This window comes from Silurus meridionalis, chromosome 28 (assembly GCF_014805685.1).
Source record: "Silurus meridionalis isolate SWU-2019-XX chromosome 28, ASM1480568v1, whole genome shotgun sequence".
NCBI classification, from domain to species: Eukaryota; Metazoa; Chordata; class Actinopteri; order Siluriformes; family Siluridae; genus Silurus; species Silurus meridionalis.
Genome location: NC_060911.1, coordinates 5788866 through 5811712, shown reverse-complemented (window position 1 = coordinate 5811712; position 22847 = coordinate 5788866). Strand labels below are relative to the sequence as shown.

General features: G+C 38.2%; 1 protein-coding gene across 1 annotated transcript; it reads right to left on the bottom strand.

Moving 5' to 3' along the window:
• Positions 1 to 7090: 7090 nt before the first annotated feature.
• Positions 7091 to 21949, bottom strand: LOC124381674 (fucolectin-like). The gene is made up of 8 exons (XM_046843486.1): positions 21845 to 21949; positions 21595 to 21659; positions 21465 to 21509; positions 12535 to 12817; positions 11979 to 12118; positions 11785 to 11876; positions 9190 to 9271; positions 7091 to 7625 (listed from the first exon to the last, which is right to left on the bottom strand). The coding sequence occupies exons 2-7, from the start codon at positions 21629 to 21631 to the stop codon at positions 9194 to 9196; spliced, it is 675 nt and encodes a 224-aa protein (XP_046699442.1). The 5' UTR covers positions 21632 to 21659; positions 21845 to 21949; the 3' UTR covers positions 7091 to 7625; positions 9190 to 9193.
• Between the last annotated feature and the right edge of the window lie 898 nt (positions 21950 to 22847).

Here is a 22847-nt window from a genome sequence, read left to right as displayed (position 1 = left end):
TATATATATATATATCTGTGGTTTATCACACCTGAGTTCAATTTCTTCAGCTACACCCAGGCCTAATTACTGACACACCTGTTCACAATCAAGAAATGTCTTAAATAGGACATCCCTTACAAATTAAAGTAGACCAAAAGATCCTTAAAAGCTGGACATCATGCATAGATGAGTCATTGTTCATGACTTCACCATAAAAGAGAGACTGGGCAAAATGGTCTGCATGGACAAAAACCACTGCTAAGCAAAAAGAACATAAAGGCTCGTCTCAGTTTTGCCAGAAAGCATCTTGATGATCCCCAAGACTTTTGGGAAAATACTTTGTGGAATGATGAGACAAAAGTTGGAAGTTTGGAAGGTGTGAATCCCATTACGTCTGGCGTAAAAAAGTAACACCGCATTTCAGAATAAGAACGTCATACCAACAGTAAAATATGGTGGTGGTAGTGTGATGGTCTGGGGCTGTTTTGCTGCTTCAAGGCCTGGACGAATTGCTGTAATAAATGGAACCATTAATTTTGCTTTTTACTAAAAAATCCTGAAGAAAAATGTCCAGCCATCTGTTTGTGACCTCAAGCTGAACCGAACTTGGGTTCTGCAGCAGGACAATGATCCAAAACACACCAGCAAGTCCACCTCTGAATGGCTGAAGAAAAACAAAATGAAACTTTGGAGTGGCCTAGTCAAAGTCTTGACCTGCATACTATTGAGATGCTGTGGCATGACCTCAAAAAGAAGGTTCATGCTCGTAAACCCTAAATTACAACAATTCTGCATAGATGAGTGGACCAAATTCCACCACAGCACTGTAACAGACTCATTGCAAATGCTTGTTTGCAGTTGTTGCTGCTAAGGGTGGCCCAACCAATTATTAGTTTTAGGGGCAAACACTTTTTCACACAGAACCATGTAGTTTTGGATTTTGTTTTCCCTTAATAATTAATACCTTTCTTTAAAAACTGCATGTCGTGCTCACTTGTGTTATCTTTTACTCTTTTACTGATATTTAAATTAGTTTGATGATCTGAAACATTAAAGTGTGACAAACATGCAAAAAACAAGAAATCAGGTAGGGTCAAACACTTTTTCACACTGTGTGTGTGTAATATACAGTAACATGTTACTGCCCAACACTGTGTGTGTGTGTATATATATATATATATATATATATATATATATATATATATATATATATATATATAGGTATATCAGGTCTGTGCAGCAATAATGACGAGTCAAGGCGAGAGCTAAACGAGTTTCTCAAAGTGGAAATATGCTCATTATTTCACTTTAGTTGAGCATAAAGACCTTTCAGTCAATTGTAATTTGTGTCTTTCTGTTTCGAAGGTTTTATCTACTGCGGTAGCAGCAACTCCAATCATGTCAAAGCTCCTTCAGAAACTCCACGCCTAGACAAAGCTAGAAGCTAACCCGTCGTTCTGTTCTACATTGTTGATAGTTTTCATACTTAAGCTGTGAAAGGAACATTTTTAAGAGCTCAACACAACAGCAGAAGCCACTTTAGTTTTTGATTCTGAATATATTATTCAGCGTGTTTTGTTATTTATTTCAGAAATCCTTGTGATATATTCAGTTACTTTTTGAATGAAGTAACTAGTAACTGTAAGTGTATAGTGTATGTATGTGTTAAATATAATATAGCCTTTAGTCTTATTCTAAAATCTTTTCAAGAACAATAGTGTTTTGCATTTATTTTGCAGTAGGCTATTCAAAGCTCTTGGACTACCAGATCTTATTTGCTTCTGCAAGACGTATTGGAAAAGAACTTAGCTCATTCATGTGGCAGCAGTTAAATGCACATAAAATCATTTAGATATAGATAGGTTTACATCAGACATTAGAATGGTGAAATGCCACATGTAAGTGCATCTATACACAAAGTGAGGGAAGACTTTTGGTGGATAGCCTGGTGCCAAGAAAGGCAGTTAAGAAGCCATTTCTGTCTAAAAAAAAACATCAGGGAAAGATTGATATTCAGTGGTACTTCCCCACCGCTCTCACGGGGCTGCTCGGCGGGCACAGAAACAGTGCATTGCCACCTGGACCCAAGTCCAAGGAGTCAGCCAACCTGAGGGTGGTCCTCTCCCTGAACAAACGGGCAGTGGTGCAGCGGCCCTGGTAATCAGTGTGCCCTGTTTCGAGAAGGGCGGTTCACACTTGCGGAGGCCTTACCTCCACGACACCACCTGGAGTGCATTAGAGTGCAGCCTCCCCTCCCGCGGGCTCCCTCCATTCCCACCCGAACATACGCCACTCTGGGAGGGCCAGAGGCCAGCCTCGAGAGGCTGGTTTCCCTAAAAGAGATTTCCTGGCAGCTTGGGAAGGCCTGCCAGATGTGTCTCAGTGGGTCCTGCACATAGAAAGGGGCTACTTGATTTAGTTCAGGTCCTCTCCACCCAGGTTCAACGTGATTGGCTACTCGTTCCCAAAGCATTTTCGACACAGCTTGCGTTCCTGAAAGGGAACGTCACTAGGTTACGTATGTAACCCTAGTTTCCTGAGAGAACTAGAGATGCGTCAATGGGCCATACTCCCTGCATCCCTGCAGCGCTTACCTTCTCCTTTTTCAGAAGCTAATATTGCTTCCGTTGCGCTTACATTCTGTGGCTTCCTGGTTTGCGCGATGTAGCCCGCCAATGACGTTACGACTTGGCAATTTGCCGGATTTTACAAATGATTCAGAGCGTGGACAACGCGAGGCGTTCCCAAAGCGTTTTCGACGCAGCTCTCGTTCCCTCAGGGAACTAGAGTTACATACGTAACCTAGTGATGTTGTCCACTTGGTGTTTCACTAAATAATTTTCTAGTTGATTTAAAAGGCAAATGCATGTTGTGTGTTACAAATGCAAATGATTTTGCCTCAGACTGCAGACTACAGCAAAAATGCGTACAGAAAAAGATTATAGAGGTTTTATCAAATGTTGTATTAGTCAACTTTTTACCTAAATGATGAAACCTAATATACAAATGTGTTGCGCAAAAGTAAAAACATGATGGCTAAAGCTGGTAATGAATCACAAAGACTTGCTTTTTGTCCATGATACACAATATTACAAACATTAAAAACAGTAAAATAGTTAAATGTACAGATGAATTGTATTTTAATGGTTGGTCACCAAGCAACCGGAAAATGTTTATGTTGTAAAATAAATTGTATATAAATGATAAAACATTTATTATAGAAGTATGTGTAGTCTTTTTATTTTTTTTTTATTTTTATTTTAGATAAAGTGACCTTTAATGTAAGGTGTCATAAATTAAACTACTTATTGTTATTGTTATTATTATATGCCAAATATATTTAGACTGTTAAAGAATGTTATTAAAGTAATTTCTTTTAACTGTAATTTGTAAACTGTATTTTAGTTTAATAGTTGCAACTCTGTGTGAAGTACCATCAATTCAGTTTCAGGGTTTTTGGGCTTTTGCAGAATTTGTTTATAAGGAAAATAATACTTTAAATGAATTTTGCATTAGGCTACTAAAAGACTCTGTTGTGCTGATTTACTTTGTGTCGGCAAGCTCACTCATGTATTAGCAACACAATGAATAAAAAAAGCTAATCATTTAATTTACCATTACGTTGAACATGAAAATCATGAAAGAATCATGGTAGTTGGTGCCAGATGAGCTTGTTTGAGATTTTTAGAGGCTGCACTCGGATTTTCACACAAAGAAATCATTAAAATTTACACAGAATGGTGGAAAAATACAAACATTTTGCTAATGAGGAAGGTTAGAGGAAAATTAGCAGGATGGCTCAAGCTAAAAGAAAGGCTACGATGGCTAATTCTTTTTAGAAATGTGGCAGAATAGCATCATGCAACAAAGAAAACAACAAACCAAATGAGGTGGTCTTTAACTATAAAACAGGAATCAGATGCAATTGTTTGTATGGACTCACTGAAACATAAAAAATAGGAAAGCAATGTCTGATTTGATACATTTCTGCTGTGTCATGTATATAATAGCATCAGCATCCTGCTTGTATCAACAGCCACTCCTATTTATTTAATTTTTTTTTATGTTATGCAATCATGTCAACATGGACCAGAATCTTCTTTGTAGAATCCAATTCATGAGAAATTGAGGCCTGTCTGTGAGCACAGGTCTTACCAAGTATTTCAGGTCTTCTTAATGATGTCACAAGTGAGCCTACAGCATATAAACAAGCTAAAATCAGGGACTCCAGATGGTTTCAGTGCTACAAAATATATGCAAAATACTTCTAACCCTGTGTGCGTATGTTTGCATCTACGGTGCGTGTATAATTTACCCGTCCACTGCCATCCACTTGACCACAACCATTTAGCAAGTATTTTTCTACACCGTACACATGGTTAGATATCTATACTTTCAACTTTAGAGACTTGTACTACTACCTGAATTGTAGTGTTGTAATAAAATTTGTTTGGTAGCTTTCAAAGACCAGCAGCGATAGGAAATGTAAGAATTAACAAAAGATAATGGCACTGAAATATGACTACGGAATATATGCAATGAAACGTATGTGCAGTGGAACTTGGATCTTAGTGCAAGCAATAGAGTGCAAAACAGGATTGTCATAATAAGGAAATATTAGTTATACTAATAACTGCTAACATAATAATAATAATAATAATAATAATAATAATAATAATAATACTGGGTGTAAAGTGATTGGTGCATTAGCAGCAACTTGGGAAGGAGGGACAGACAGCTTGTTTTTTTATATCCGCCTTCAGTTCTTCTTGTGTGTGTGTGTGTGTGTGTGTGTGTGTGTGTGTGTGTGTGTGTGTGTGTATTTGATACTGGACTGGACTAGCACAGTGTCACTTTAACTTTTAAACTTGTTTTTATATAAGCACAACATATTTTATTTATTTTTACGTTACTTTATTCAATTTTTTTATCTTTATAATGTATTTCTTTTACTGTTTACAAGTTGGACAGTCGTTAAAAGCATTTCACAATATGTCATACCATGTATGAATGTGTGTGACAAACAGATTTAGAATTTTTAACAATTTTGAACAATGTCAGGTGCTAAACTTCTTCTCTGTAGGTAATCTTATTGTTGCAACTCGTCACCACATTTGACTAAGTTACAGTCATGCTATCTTTGGCATAATACGGGACACATTACAGATAAAGATTTTATATGATATATCTAGCTGCCAGTAAAATACTGTAAAGTTTACAGTCGACAATTTTGGAACATAAACTTATTGTCTCTGAGCATCTCACACCTCTTTAAACTAAAAGTCTCTCCCACTCACTCTTTCTTTCCCTTTCATTTTGTCTTTTGTTTTCATATTACCATAATCCCTTCCCCTTTTCACTCACTTTCCCTGTCCCTCTTTTGATTGACCTACTGTCTTTTAATGACACTATCCTGATATGCATCTGTAAAGAATGAATTTGATAAATGATTTACATTTAGATATATGTCAAATTGCTGAAAAAGATCTGCCAGCTTCCCAACCTGATTTAATGATAAACTCAATACAACAGTGTTTCAGTGCTGACATCTACTGGACATTACTTTTCACATTGCCGTGACAATTGCTATTCTATCTAGTTGTGGGCATGTTTGCACATCAGGAATTTTGTAGCACATCTTAGTTCCCATAGAGATCTGTGTGTTCTAAGTCATTCTTCTCTTTCTAATGTTTGTCTGTTCTTTGCGTTCTAAGATTTAAGAAAAAGCTTTATCTTATAATAGATTGAATGAAAGCTCTGCAGCTAAGGCTCTGGGTCACAGATTGGAAATGTTGGGGATTTAAGCTTCAGCACCTCCAAGCTGCCACTGTTGGGCCCTTCAGCAAGGCCCTTAACCCTGTCTGCACCAGGGCACTGTATCATGACTGACAATGTACTCTGACCCTGACTTTACTGTGCTGTAATTTAAATGTGATGAGTGAAAACCTCTCACAAAAAAAGAGCGAGGGCAAAAGCAGGGCAGAGGGCCCTCACTGGCACCCCCACCTGGTTGCGCCCTAGGTGACTGCCTAGTTTGCCTATGCCTATAAACGGTGCTGCACTGTTAATGGCCATCCTCTATTTAATACTTTTTACATGTTGGACATTTGCAAAGCATTCGATAGTTCTCAAGAAAAAAAGTGTAGTGGCGACATCTGCTGTTCAGTATTATTGCAACACTTACTTCAGTTTCTTTGTGGAAACCTAAACCTGCATAGGAACACTCAACAGTAAAAATACACAGAAATACACTCTAAAGGACACTCATTCCCACTGCAAGTCAATTCAGTATTTCCAATACTCCTACTCACATTTTTTGGGGGACCAGAAAAAAACAGAGAACCAAGAAAAAGTTTGAAATTAGCAGTTTAATTCATCAGACACTAACAGCATTTAACTATTTTTAAAGTACAATCTTAATAGTTATTATCTGTCACAACAAGAACTTTCGAAGTGGTAGTGTAGGAGGTTTGCACTTGTTTACATTGTACATTGGTAGACATACTGTAAGAAAATATTAAGATAATATATATTTAGAAAAGGCATATAATTATATTTGTAGTAGGAATCCAGTCACAGAGCTGAAATTTATACAGTAGGTTAATATAGTGGAGAAGAATAAATTCTCAGAAACTACTAGGACTACTGTCTTCTTAGGAATCAAAGGATGAAGCGTTTCAGAGACCTTCTGGACAGTGTCAAAAAATCTACATAAAGAGATTTTGAGTATTGAGTATATGTATGTGTATGTTAAATAAGATTCTTATAACAATGTGAAATGCTTATTTATAAAAGTGCATTGCCTGAACAAAGATGATCCAAACAGGTGTAGAATAGTGCCAAATGTACACAAAGTATAAACCCATAAGACATTAAAACCATTAATTAAACAGACAAATAAAATACTATTAATAATTGGTAATCATGTAAAGCAGATTAATAGTGGACACTAACTGTATATTACAATGAATGAGTCATTATTTTTTACTGTTCATGATCTTAGCACTTCCTGTTTCTTTTCTTCTTTCTTTCTTTTTTTTTTCTTTTTTTTTTTTAACATTCCTGATGTAGTTGACAGGGATCAATGAGTATTGCATTATTTGTCAAGGCAATATTAGAAGTTGAATGTTTTATTATTATTCGTATTATTTATCACTAAAAATTGTTTTACCCTGTTATACAAAATGTTTTCTTGGTATTACCTTTATGAAAACTGTAAGATTCATGAATAAATGAGCAATTCTAATTGTTATTTCTGAGTGTTTTGGTTTTATTTAATTTGCACAGAAATGTCAAATTTTAGAGAAGGCTTTTGAACAAGTTTACTCAATAATGTCTGCCAGAGAACTGCAATTTGCATAATCCTACCCTAAAATCTAGGTATTATTTAAAAAAGCTCAAACTTAGACTTAACTATATTAAACCCACCACCGAGAAGCCATTTCAAAAGACAAATACTCACAACAGTAAAGCAACAATATATTTCTCATAGTCAACCCCCCCCCACACACAAACCAAAGAAAACTTTTCTAACTGATATTTGTACAGTAATCAGCTGACTAGGAGTAATTGTTTGATGTTCCAATTTAGTTTTTGTTGTTCAGTGCTTCTTCATGTCTTTCTTCTACACATAAAATTGTCACCTGCAAGTTAGAAATAAAAGTCATTTAATTCATGTCTCAATCAATTAATCAATCAAACAATCAATCAATCAATCAATTAATCAATCAATCAATCAATCAATCAAAATCCAAACAAGGTTCTTCAAAATAATAATAAAAACTATCAAAATGTTTTAGTGTATTTGATACAAATTACAGCCTTGTGTGTTTCATTATTACATCTGTTGATAAAGTGAAAGAAGGATACAATTCAAATCACAGGTTTGCATCACTGTGCTAATTATTATTTTAATTTTACATTATCCTTTCCACAAGGTTTGGTGGTTTGTGTGTGTTAAGATGCTCACCATGTTTGTAGAGGCTGATTGAGTTTCTGTATTTGTCCTGACAGCGCATTACAAATATGACCATTTTACTATCACCTGTCTTATCAACAAAACATTTTCATTCACAGAACTATAGTTCAGTGTGAAAATCCCAGGTAATAAGCATATTCTGAATGGCATATGTTACTATAATCCATCCTATGGTTAAGGTCACAGAGTGGTTACACTTTTCCTTCATTGTGACGATTGATGCGAAGCAGGACCTGTCAGGGATTCTCTTGCTACGCCTCCCTCCGAGGCTCTCTCTCAGCCTCTCCCGGCGCTAATCACCGGCACCTGTCTTGCATTACTTGGCCCCCTTTATAAATTCCTGTTCCAACCTCATTCGCTGTCGGATCTACGTAGTCATGCCTAGTGATCTACCGGATTCCAGACCACCATGCTTCTTGTTCCCAGTTACAGAGATTTGTTCCCGTTTTAGATTATACCTGCCTCACGGATTTTACTTGCGTTACGGATCATACCCGCTTTACGGATTATACCCTCTTTTAGGATTACACCCCCCGGGTATAGACTCCCGGGTTTAGTTTCTGGATTTCAATAAACAATGATTAAGTTACTCCTGTTTCCTACGTGTGGTCACTGCCCTGACAGGAACTCTTGACCCAGATCTTTATAAAGTTATGCACTGCACTGCTCCCACATGATTAACCTTTAGGACTGCATGCAGGTGTACATGGTGTACAACACCAGTGCTAAAAACATCAATCAATCAGACATCAGCAGGAAAAAGTTTCCCATTAAACTAATGTAATTAATTAAGAATGATAGTTTCAGGGAGGGACCTGATGCGGTGTTCTTTAAATACTGGGGGGACTATTTATGTTCATAGCAATCAAGGCTCTAGATTACCGTTTAGAAGGGTGGGGGCTCAAGCCCCAGTGTCACCAAGATGGCACTCTTGAGCCCTTGAATAAGGCCCTTTACCCCTTTGTGCTCCAGGGCTGCTGTATTATGGCTGACCCCAGCTTTCTAACATTGCTGGAATTTGGGAAGAAAGAATTTTACTATGCTACAAGGTACATTTTTTATTTACTATTCTATGTATCATGACAAGAACTGGCCATTGCAGCTACAATATTTAAGTAGTTTGTAGACCCTAGAGATCACAGCTTGTGGCTGTGTTATAAGAGGAAGAGGATTAGAAGTAGATGTTCTAGCTAAAGAGATGTTATGTTAAAGTATTCTCGTAATCTTACCTTTTTAAGTTCCAGATTCTAGTTCTGGTTCCTTTGTCCAGTGGACCTGAAATATTGGCGAATGGACATTGGCAGATTTTATCTGTGAAGAAAAAATACTGTTATGTGCTATGAAATAAATGTGGTTATATACATCAAATACCATAATACACTTTTTGTATGTTACATACAATATATACAGTCAAAATTGCAAAATATAAAACGTTTAATATATTGTGAGCAATTGTAAATGAGCCAGTGGTGGCACAGGAGGTGTCAGAAGTTCATTATATTAAATATATAATATATAACATTATTATATTATTATATTTTTTAAATATTCATAATTTTCTAAACACCAAGTGCACCTTAAACTGTGCACTGAGCACTAGATGAACGCTGACCATGTTGTGCAGGAGCAGGCTGAGAACTGATCAACACATTTTCGGCTGTGCCCCTCAACACCATGCCACCATGCGATGCTGACCAAGATGACCTTCACAGACAAGCCAGAAGTGTAACACTTTCAGTGTGTGGCTGTTGCCTTAGAATAGCTGAAAGAATATCTGGGAATGCCAAGCTTGCCACCGAGCTGCTGCCGATGCAGACTCATCTGGAGGTGAATGCTTCAGTTTCTCGAAGTTGGCCACCCTTTCACTCACATGAGCAACTTAAGGCTGCCAACTAATGGCAGTTGATAGAAACGGAGTGGGGCACAGAACAGATCATTGAGCTGAAGGTAGTGAAGAAAATTAAAGAGAAGTGCGTCCAGGTCCTGAGTGTCTGGATAAAGCAGTGCAGATATTAAATGATAAAATGCAACATCTCTTTTTTCTTTTGCTCGCACTCTCATACACCCCCAGATCCTTGCATCCCAAGGGGATTCAACTGCTCCTCCTCCCTGCAATTCCATCTCTCTTTGAGCACAAGAGTAACTAATGGTCAGCAAGCCAGCTTAATGTTATGCTTTCTCACCCAGATTTTCTGACTATTAATGATATTTAAGTATGTCAAGTAATGCAGGGCACTCAAACAAATAAGAAAATTATATATTTGTTGGTTCTAAGGAGCCAAACATTTTAATTGGTATGTATGTTAGTTAGCTGTGGAACGTGCATTGGGAGACAGGAATAGTTTTACTACAGTACCCATTTTGCAAGAGCTTAAAATTTCTTCCAATAAGACTCCTGGCTACATAAAAGTAGTCCTAGATTGAAGTCTATATTGTTAATGCATTATTTTAACTTTTAGCCTATTTCATGCTTCACATTGATAAACTGCTTGAATACTAAGTCACGTCTTTCTTTTATTGAACCCTTTACTTTCAAGTAGCAGTTTTTCAAGTAGCAGTTTTGCTTGACTTATGATAGAGAAGGACAAGTGGGCAGACTTCAGCCTCCAAGCTACCTACTGGGATGGCCCAACACCCTTTGTCTCACACACACACACACACACACACACACACACACACACACACACACACACACACACACACACACACACACTTCATGTGCCTATAGTGCATCTGGAAAATATTCACAGCACTTCACTTTTTCCATCTTTTTATCTTAATTATTTTCCTTTAAATTTCCTCAAAACGGTCACCCCAGTCTGAGGTCCAGAGCGCTTAGCAGGTTTTTAAGAATGTCTCTATACATTGTTGCATGCATCTTTTCCCGGGTCCAAAGTAGTCTCCCAGTTCCTGCCGTTGGAAAACATCTCCACAGCATGATGCTGCCGCCACCATACTTCACTGTAAGGATGGTATTGGCCAGGCGATGAGCGTTGCCTGTTTTTCTCCAGACATGATGCTTGGCATTCAAGTGAAAGAGTTCAATCTTTGCTTCTTATGGTCTGAGAGTCCTTCAGGTGCCTTTTAACAGACTCCAGGTGGGATTTCATGTGCCTTTTACCGAGGAGTAGCTTCTGTCTGGCAACTTTACCATACATGCCTGATTGGTGAGTGCTGCAGAGATGGTTGTTTTTCTGGAAGGTTCTCCTTTCTCCACAGAGAAACAATGGAGCTCTTTCAAAGTGACCATCGGGTTCTTGATCACCTCCCTGACTAAGGCCCTTCTCCCCGATCGCTCAGTTTGGCCAGGCAGCCCGCTCTAGGAAGAGTCCTGGTGGTCAGTAACTTCTTCCATTTACGGATGATGGAGGCCACTGTGCTTAATTAGACCTTCAATGCTGCAGAAATTTTTCTGTACCTTTCCCAAATCTGTGCCTCAGTACAATCCTGTCTCAGAGATCTATAGACAATTCCTTGGACTTGGACTTCCTTCATGGCTTGGTTTGTGCTCTGACATGCACTGTTAACTGTGGGACCTCATATAGACATGTGTGTGCCTTTTTAAAGTAATCAGTTGGACTTTAATCAATCAAGTGTCATGGCAAAGGCTGTGAATACATATACACACAAAGATTTTAAACAAACTTCTTTCATGTTGTCATTATTTGTTATTGTCCTTAGAATTTTAAGGAAAATAATGTATTTAATTTATTTTAAAATAAAGCTGTAACATAAAATGTGGAAAAAGGGAATCGCTGTGAATAATTTTCCGGGTGCACTGTAATAATTTAATAATTTAGTGGACATTTATTACAAACACACACCTTTTGAAGAACCTTGTCCTTTGTGGTAGGATTATTGAGCTCCTCACTGCTGTTAAACTTTACTTTCAGAAATACCCTTTTAAAAACAGGCACTTAAAATAACAAACATTTTGATATTTAGCAACTATTAATAGGCATAATTGGACTTAAAATGTACTGTATATGATATTGTGCATTGAGTATAAAAGTGTAACCTGGAACCCCATAAATTTCCACTTCACAGATTGTGAGTAACTGGTTAATATTGGGAATTATCACGTTCAGATAACGACCACGCATATTGCATGTGTAGTTTGCAGAGACACCAGCAGGGATGCTAGAGATAGTAACACATCTGTGAAGAGTGAAGGAGACGGGAAAAATTTAGTATTAATGTTACATTATATATGTTTTATCATGGATAGAAATAACAGTTTTGTGGTCCCCACAAAACCAGGTGGGAAATAAATAAGAACACCCTTTTAATTGTAAAGTTCTGGTTTTGGTTAAGGACAAATTTCTGTCACAATTCCATACTAAAGAATTAGCAAATAATACCTTAATTATTAACAATAATAATAATAATAATAATAATAATAATAATAATACCTTATTAACAATGTAATGCATAAAAAACTATTTTTACCAGATTACAAAGACTTATAGGCAGCAATCTTAATGAAAGGTTAATAAAATCTTAAAGCTCCACATGCAAAATCGTACTCTTTTATGCTACAACGTTTGTAAAAACATTTAGTTAATTTATTTCACCTGGGGTTATTGTTGCCATTGTTGACTAAAGAGTTGCCAATGTGAATCTCAGCACCATTAATCCGTTGTGGGCAGCAGTCACCTCTGTTAGTGACAATTACATTGCTGATATCATACACAGCCAACAAGTCCACCCTCCACCAAGGGTTATACTGCAGATTTGTGCAAGCACATGATTTGTAACTAAATATAGATTCTCTATTGCCATCGATAGCGAAGTATGCATTATAAATGTTAAAATATGTTGAAGATTGTACTGCTATTCCTCCTAAGGCCACATCAACTGCAAGAGAGAAGAAAACATATTATGAAATATTTACATTGATTCCAGATAGAATTTCTTATGTGGTATGTCTATTGCTATTCATCCTAAAGCTAAATTGACTAGAGAGAAGAGAAGAGTGAGGAGAGAACACACATTATGGATATGTACAATATACAATATACAATATATATATATATATATATATATATATATATATATATATATATATATATATATATATATATATATATAGAGAGAGAGAGAGAGAGAGAGAGAGAGAGAGAGTCCTTTTACGAAGTCGAAGATGGTGACTTCGCCATCATTTCCTACTTCTGCTGATATATAATTTTCATTTTCTGCTCTAAACTGATGGCTTTTCTCTTTTGTTTTTCCCTACAAGCAGGAGACATACTTGGGCGCTTGGAAGACATGCTTATCATTAAGATTGCTGTTTGAACCTGTTTGAAACAGAAAAAATAAACACTGAGACAACTTTACTCCGTCGACCGCTAGCGAGAGTGGGGCATCTCACAGGGTGAGAGATACGCTCATCCTAGCTGTGCGTCTAATGTATTGTTCATCGTACATTTGTCGTATCACTTTCGTCATCAAAAGATAGAAAAAGTCGAACCATCATAACTCTGAGTCTATCTGTGTGTGTGTGTGTGTGTGTGTGTGTGTGTGTGTTACACATTTCATATGGTAATACAGACTTAAACATTTATTTACACATGAGTGCATGAGGGTAAAATGGATCATTATTTGATGTGCTTTATTAACAATATATTGTGGTAGTTAAGGTTATTTGAAAAATAACGTGTATACCAGCATTATTATTTTTTTTATTTCTCGATATTTTTCAAGGTAACGATAACTGCACGTGCTTGCAAGAAGTCAAGTCAAGTCAAGTTTATTTCTATAACGCTTTTCACAATGGACATTGTCTCAAAGAAGCTTTACAGAATTTAACAGTTAAGGTGAATGATATGTATTTATCCAGATGAGCTCATGGTGACTGTGGCAAGGAAAAACTCTCTTAGATGATATAAGGAAGAAACCTTGAAAGGAACCAGACTCAAAAGGGGAACCCATCCTCATTTGGATGATATCAAGAGTGTGATTATAATCTTTAAACAATACAGAACACTGAAGAGTGAGAACTAACATGAGCACTGGAATGTAAGATTATGAATAATGTACTTTCTACAGTCTTACACAGTCAGTTGACATTATGGAGCCTATAGATACATGGGAGCTAAACCATTTAGTGTTTTGTAAGTAAGTAGTTTGTAGTCAGTTCGAAACTTAACAGGTGCAGGGATGATAAGATCGGAGTTATATGTTCATATTTTCTCAACCTTGTGAGAACTCTGGCTGCTGCATTCTGGACTGTAGCTTGTTTATTAATGATGCAGGACAACCTAGTAATGCATTACAATAGTCCAGTCTGGAGGTCATGAATGCATGGATGAGCTTCTCTGCATCAGATATAGACAACATGTTTCTTAGCTTAGCAATATTTCTACGGTGGAAGAAGACTGTTTTTTTAATATGGATGATATGATATTTAAAAGACAAGTTGCTGTCTAAAATAACTCCCAGGTCTTTAACTGATGAACTAGTAGTTGCAGTACATTCTTCTAAATGTTTTTTGGGCCGATGAGCAAAATCTCTGTCTTATCAGAATTTAATAATATAAAGTTATGAGTCATCCAATGCAATTCTTTGACACACTCAGTTATCCGAGCCAATAGAGCTGTATCATCTGGTTTCGATGAGATATATAGTTGGATATCATCAGCATAACAGTAGAAGCTAATACCATGGCTTTTAATAATATTTCCCAAGGGAAGCATGTATATTGTGAAAAACAGGGGTCCTAGAACTGAACCTTATGGCACCCTATCATTTACTTGCATTAAACTGGATAGCTCACCATTTAAGCCTACAAAATGGTAATGTTTAGACAGGAAGGATTTAAACCAGCTTAATGCCTGTCCCTGAATTCCGATGTAAGTGATCTAGGAGAAGATCATGATCTATAGCAGGGGTGTCCAAAGTTTTTTTGGTGAGGGCCAAATACAGAAAAATAAGCAAAGGCCCGGGCCACACACAAGAGGTGACATATTGACACATGATTACTGTGTGTATTTCTAACTCACCTATAATGTGAAGAACATTGCTCTCAGTGGGAGCAGTGATGCTGTCCTTTGGATTGAAGGATGGCTGGGATGTCAGGAGAAAGTTTGGTGGTTGACACACGAAGGACTTCACAGAGATGGCTATCAGTCATTCTGGATCTCAGTCTGCTTTTGTTCTGATTTAACAGAGAAAATGTTTGTTCACATATGTATGTTGAGCCGAACAGGCTCATCATTCTTTTTGCGTGGCGTCTCATCAGAGGAAACTTGGCATGATCCAAACTCTGATAGAAGTCAGGGAGGGAGAGAAGCTGATGTTGACTCTTCAGAGAATCATCACATTGCATTTCAATCAGTTCTAACTGCAGACTCTCCTCCACTTCTTCTGCATCCACCAGGAAGGGGGTCGAGAACAGCTTGATTTGTTTTTCAATGACAGAAAAATCTTGAAAACGCTGGTTGAATTCTGTCACGAGAGATGTAATTACAGAAGCATATTTCTCCTTTTTAGCAGAAAGGTCTGCCTTTGGAAAAGCAGACTTGATTTCAGACAGCGCAGGGAAGTGTGCAGCATTAAAGCTTCGTAGTTGTGTCTCAAACAGGCGGAGCTTTACACAAAAGGCTTTCATGTGCGCATACAGGTGTGACACCAGCTGTTCTTTGCCTTGTAGGTTCTTGTTCAGTGTATTCAGATGATGAGTGAGATCAACTAAAAATGCCAGGTCTGCCAGCCACAGAGGGTCACTCAGTTTATGAAGAGGTCGGCCCTTCTCTTTCAAAAACTTGTCGATTTCTGATCTCAGCGAATAAAACCGCTGCAGCAAAGAGCCGCGGCTGAGCCAGTGCACATCAGAGTGGTAGAGTACATCCCCGTATTCAGCATCCACGTCAGATAAGAAAGCTTGAAATTCCCTGTGGTACAGTCCTCTAGCTCGAATTATGTTGACAGTTTTTACAACAGTGTTCATCACATCGCCCAGCTGGACAGTCTTGGCACACAGTGCTTCTTGGTGGATTATACAGTGCATCCTAACAGCCTCACCTCCGCTCTCTTTACCTTGACGCACACCATGGATGCCATTCCTTTGCGCTCACCCGTCATGGCCGGAGCTCCATCCGTTGTTACTCCACAGAGCTTGTCCCATTCAAGCCCCATCTTTTCAACTGCCTCTGACACAGCGTCAAAAATATTTCCACCCGTCGTTGTGCCTTTTAGGCTCATCATATCAAGCAAAAATTATCAGCAAATTATCAGCAAAAATTATCATCGACTCCCCGCCAAAAAATTAAAAGCTGTGCGGTGTCTGTGGCGTCTGTGCTCTCATCGCATGCTATCGAGTAAAAATCAAAAGCACAAGCTTTCTCTCTCAGCTGAAGTTTCAGGTTAGCTGACAAGTCCTCGATTCTCCGCACCACTGTATTTCTGGATAAGCTCACGTTGTTGAAATCCTGCACTTTTTCCGGGCACATTACTTCTGTGACTTTGATGAGGCACTGCTTTATGAAATCACCGTCTGAGAACGGTTTGCCATGCTGGGCAATAAGTTGTGCGACTTCATAGCTTGTTGCTGTGGCATTTTCCTGTATTTTGTTAGCACGAAAAAAAAACTGTTGTTGAGCTTGCAGGCTAGCTGCCATTTGCTTGAATTTCTGTGCTCGTTCGGCACCTGTGTACGATGCGTAGCTCTGATGCTTGGTCTCATAGTGCCGACGGACATTATACTCTTTCATCACGGCAACATCTTCATTGCAAATCAAACAGACACACTTTCCGTTGATTTCTTTAAAGAAATATTCATTTTCCCACCGTGTTTGAAATCTTCTACACTCACTTGCTATCTTGCGTTTCTTCGGTGCTGCCATTTCTGGTGACTCGTGGTAAATATTTTTCTTTGCTTAATTTTGTTTAGTGGAGAAGCACCTTTTCACCTTTTCACCTTTTCAGTTTCAACCTAGTGTTGAAACTGAGAAGTGCAACAGAGTTGAGCTTAAGCGCCATGTGCGGGCCATATTCAATTATATTTTCAGAATTTGCTGCGGGCCAATAAAAACTGGGCCGTAGTTTGGACACCCCTGATCTATAGTGTCGAATGCAGCACTAAGATCTAGCAAAACTAACAGAGAGATGCAAAGAGAGAAGCTAAAAACAGGTCATTAATGTAAGTAGGAACACAACTGGGCAGACACAATCTTTTCTAAAATCTTACACATAAATGGGAGATTTGAAATGGGTCTGTAATTTGATAGAGTTTTTGGATCCAAATTGGGTTTCTTAATAAGGGGCTTAATAACTGCTAACTTGAGGAGTTTAGGGACGTGACCTAAAGATAGTGAGGAGTTAATAATATTGAGAAAAGGCTCACTAGCTGTAAGAAGAAGTGCCTAATAAGTTAGCCTTCGGCGGGGCTTCGAGGTGCCACGGCAACCACAAGGGAACTCAGGAGGGCGTCACCCTGGGCGGGACTCTGGGGCATTACGGCGCCTACTGTGGCTGTCTGAAACTCGACGTCTGGGTCTGCGATAGTGCTTGCTGCGAGACTTTGAGGTGCGGCGCCGCCTTTGGAAGAGCTTTGACTCGTAACATCGCCCTCAGAAGAGTCTGGGACCACAACATTGCTTTCACCTCCGAGTAGGGTCCAGGGTCGAAGGAGGAGGCGAAGAGGAGGGAAGGCTTGGACAGGCCCACCTCACCAAGGATCTGGGGAAGGTCGGGAAGGACCACAGACAAAGTGACGGCATCGGCGGAGAACAGTAGCGGAGCAACGCCCTCGGCGGAGAACAGTAGCGGAGTGACACCCTTGGCGGAGAACAGGAGTGGAGTGATGCCCTCGGCGGAGAACAGTGACTGACCGATGCCCTTTGCAATGAACTGAAGCGGAGCGAAACCCTCTGCGAAGAACTGAGGCAGAGCGACATCCTCTGTGAAGGCCTGGAGTGGAGTGACGCCCCCGGCGAAGATCAGGGGCTGAGTGATGCCCTCAGCGGAGACCAGGGGCTGAGCGACGCCCTCTGCGGAGATCAGAGGCCGACCGACTTCCTCGGCGGAGATCAGAGGCCGAACGACGACCTCCAGTGCTGAGCATGGCAGAGAGAGGCAGCCTGAGAACCTCCGAGGGGGGCGTGGCAGGTGGCCACAAATACATATATCTTTTTATGTGATTCTAGGCAGACTTGATGATTTTGAGACTACTATTTCCAGGACTCCTTGTTCTATCTAGAGATAGTTCTCCAGCAAAGAGGACATTATTTATCCAGACACAATCTCCATCTACTTTTGCAGAAATTCAGCCTCAAACTTGCAAGGAACCTCCTCCATGCTTCACTGTTGCCTGCAGACACTCATTATTCTACTGTTCTCCAGCCCTTCATCAAATACCTTTTTATTTATTTATTTATTTATTTATTTATTTATTTATTTATTTATTTATTTATTTATTTATTCATTTATTTATTTATTCTTTTTTTTTTTTTCTCGCTAAAGCCAAATATTTCAAATTTTGACTCATCAGTCCAGAGTACCCACTTCCATTTTTTTGCATCCGAGTTAGCCTTGTTTCCATGTCAGAAGTATGTCATTGTGGATGCAATTCATCCATAACAACAATTCTCCACACAGTAAATGAATTTACCTTAGACCCACTAGTTTTTGCCAGTTCTTTGCTTATGCCACTGCTAGTCATCTGATGTTAAAGGTAATTAAACATGATGTGACTTTCATCCTTTGATTAAATTTTTCTTGGGTCTATGGTCCTCTGCGTCTATGGTCCTCAACAATGCCCATTTCTTTATGCTTTTTCAAAATGACCTGAACAGCACATTTGGAAACCATAGTCTGCTGAAATCTTTGCCTAGGAGACACTTTGCTGATGCAGTAGTTTGTCTTGTTAATGTGCTCAGAATTGCCATGGTGTCTGGCCTGTGACGCAAAACAGTCTTCCAACTTAGACTGATATATATATTTATCTCATCTTCTTTCGGCTGCTCCCGTTAGGGGTCCCCACAGCGGATCATCCATCTTCACACTACCTTGTCCTCTATATCTACCTTTTTCAAACCAACTACCTGCATGTCTTCCCTCATCACATCCAGTAACCTACTACTTGGTCTTCCCCTTTTCTGGCTCCACATTCAGCATCTAGATTTTTTCTGCCTCAGCATGTCAAAGTCAAAGACCTTTTTGTGATTATAGACCCTAGTCTTTCCTTTGAGGCTCATGTCAATAACATTACCAGGAAAGCCTTCTTTCACATTAGAAATATTGCAAAAAAAATTTCTTACATCGAGATTAGACTATTGTAATGCTTTACTGTCTGGTTGTTCTAGTAAATAAGCTTCAGTTAATACAGAATGCATCATTAAGAGTCCTTACTAGATCTAGATAATTTGACCACAGTGCTAGATAATTTGGCCAGTGCTTAACAATCAACAATCTCTTTTTTTTTTCTTGTCAACTACCTTCTCTCTTTCTCTGTCAAATAAACATGCCCCTGAGGTTCCAGTGACTAGTATTCCTGTCCTCTCTTCTCTTCAGATCTGCCTGGTTCATTCCAATGCCCTACCACTGGATGGAATCCTATCAATTGGAGACCACTCTGTGAAGCTGGGGATGGTTTCTCATCTACAGCCTAAAGATCATTAAGCGTCTGAGCAACTCAAGAATTTTAAGGATGGATTTGAACTGTAAATAATATCAAAAGTCTACTACAATGGCTCATGGCCACAATTTGCATAAACAGTTCTGCATTTATGCACCTATTACTCAGTGGCGGCTACTGGTCTGTCAGAGAGGGGAAGCTCATTTTCGGCCTACATCATAAAATTGTCTATTTATTTAAAAGTAAATTCTGCCCTACGTTCCTTTTCAAGAAAATGGTCTGTGACCCTGTCGTACCAACTAGGAGTCTTTTCAAGTGACTTGACCAGTGTCCTCTCAATGGCCAGCAGAGCTAGGCTGCTTAAACGGCCTTGGCCCATTGTGTTTCGGGTGTAGGACTTGAGTCGCTTTAAACAGGAGAAGCTCCTTTCTACACCTGCAGATGTAGCTCCAATTGTTGCCACTAATGAGAACAGTTTGTAAAGCTGAGGCATTGCACTGTCCAACTCCATGTCTTTAAGGAACACCAAGTAATCACACAGCTTTCCCCTGTTACCCTGCAAGTCCTGATCTGAATACAGGACTTGAAGTTCTGACCTCAGTCTTCCTGAATCAAAGTGATGGCCATGAATGAAGGAATGAATGAATGAATGAACGATCTAAAAAAAAAATATTAAACTCTGTAAAACTGAAACAAGGAATGTGGTGTATAATTGTGTGAAATGTATGATGAAAATCAAGCAATTTCGCCAAGCAAATATCAAAGAAATAGGTTGCAGCAGTTTTTATTTCGACTGAACTTGAGAAATCCGCGATGGGACTGAGCGCGAATAGCTTCAGTGATTCCTTATAGTACAGAATCGCTGTCAGTCAAAAGGAGATGCAGTCTTTCGACAGACCCTCCAATCATCACGCAGAAGCTCGGAGTCCGGGCCAGCCCACTCCCATTCACCCCAGAGACGCTGAGCGTCCGTGGGCGGGACATAATCGCAGCGTTTATCCAATGACCGTCTAGTTTCGAAGCGCTGAAAAAAAACCGTTCAAAGCAGCCCCATTGAAGTCAATGGACGCTGGGCTTCAATAGGGAAATGCACTGTGACGCTGCGGGAATGTATGAGAAGGAAATCGAGTCAGCCGACCTGCTATATGTAACTGATTCTGAACGAACTCGTCTTTGAGATGAACGTTTTCTAACGCATTTTTAGTCAATAAAATGTTAATACAATAGTACATATTTGACCATTAATTTTGTGACATTATAAGGGAAGCCGAGCTTCCCTTGCAGTCTTAAAGAAATCGCCTCTGCTATTACTACAGACCTCAACAATGGAACTGCAAGGAATGGACATTTGGTGCCATCTAGATGGATGGGTTCCCGTGTCTGTTTTCTCTTAAAGTTTCTTCCTCATACCATCTCAGGGAGTTTTTCCTTGCCACAGTCATCACTGGCTTGCACATCGGGGATAAACAATCATAAGGAGGTACCTTATAGGCTATAAACTTAGACATTCTTTTATATAACCTTATTACTGCTTTATTTGTGTTTTAAGGCAATGTCCATTGTAAAAAGCAACGCTAAAAATAAAATGGAATTTGATTAAATTTTAAATGTGTTTTTTATATTTGTATTCATATAATGCTTAAATAACAGTGAGCATTAATGGATAAATCTTATTAAAAACCTACAACTCATTTTAGGTCAATAGTCTTATCTAAACATATGCTGCAATAGAAGCTAATAGCAAAGAAGACATTTTTACTTTTAAATGTAGTTTACATTGTACAGAAAACTGTGGAAAATATCCCTATAAAATATATAACTTACAACCTAGATACAGTGCAGAATTAAAATGTACAAAGATAGATAGATAGATAGATAGATAGATAGATAGATAGATAGATAGATAGATAGATAGATACTTGTTCTTACTTTGCTGATGCGTGAGTATCCACTGCAATGAGAAGATGCAAGCACCTATGCAACAATATATAATTAAAATGGTTTTGTTTTTTTTTTTTTTTCTTTTTTTAAATATTCTGTTAAAAGTAAATTTTTTTACCTATTAAAAGAACCATGGGGCTCAGTGAATTCTCCATGTTCTGGAAGGACAATAACCTTTATAATCTACAACGGCACTCACGGAAAGAAAGGAAAATAGCCAGCTGAGGAACTAATAAAATAGTGCTAAATTCTTTATTTAATATTTAGCTTTTTTAATATGCAGTTTAGACGATAGCTGTTCATCATATAGCAAATACAAAATTTATTATACTACATGGACACAGTTTAGAGAGATTTTTTTGCCTTACCTGACATCAGAAAGTCATCTCTTTGACCACTTTAAACTCTAAGCTGTCCATTTGTTGTTGCGCCAAATTATTTTCTACATTTGCATGTATTACATGCAAATGTGCTTTGCATGTAATACATGCAAATAAGATTACCTCCGACTACAATTTACAATAAAAAAAAAAGAAACCACAAAGTAAACAGCTTTACTCATACAAAAATACATGATATTGGTATAGGTTTTGTACTTTAGGTTCAATCCTATCAGAGATGGTCAAAATACACACATCCTTCACTTAGGTAGAAGTACAGAAACTCATGTTTTAAACTACTTGCTTAAAAGGTCAAGTACTGACTATACTTTTTTACTCAAGTTAAAGCAAAGAAGTTTGGCCTCTGACATGTTCTTAAGTAAAAGGTAGCCATTATACTACCTGTTTTAGTTTCACACTGGTAACTGGACCTCACCTCATATTGATATTAGAGCTGTCAATCAATTAAAATATTTAATCGCATGATTATCATGAGTTAACTCACGATTAATCACAACTTAATCGCACATTTTTATCTGTTTTAACTATACCTTAAATTATATTTTCCAATTTTTTTATACTCTGATCAACATGGGCATGAACAAATATCAATGCTTTACGCAATGTATGTTTATTATTCGTGAACCCAACTCAACATAGAGCATGAAGGCAAAATGTTTTTGTAAACATTTTGAAGTAATTATAGTGTTTTAAATTGCATAAATTATCAGCACACCAAATGAAACCTTTGTTATGTTTCCACACGGACGATTAATAAACTGAACCTCTTATAACTTTCATACGGATTACATAATCAGAGAATATTTGAATTCGATGTGATTTGTTTGTCTATTAATGAATTTGTTATGTCTGTGAGGCAAATATTTACTGATATTCAGGTTATTTTATTTGTGTGTCTATGAAGAGAGATGACCGAGATGGTAGAGAGCGCCCCCTGTCTGTTTGCTTTATTTTATAAAAGCACAATTTT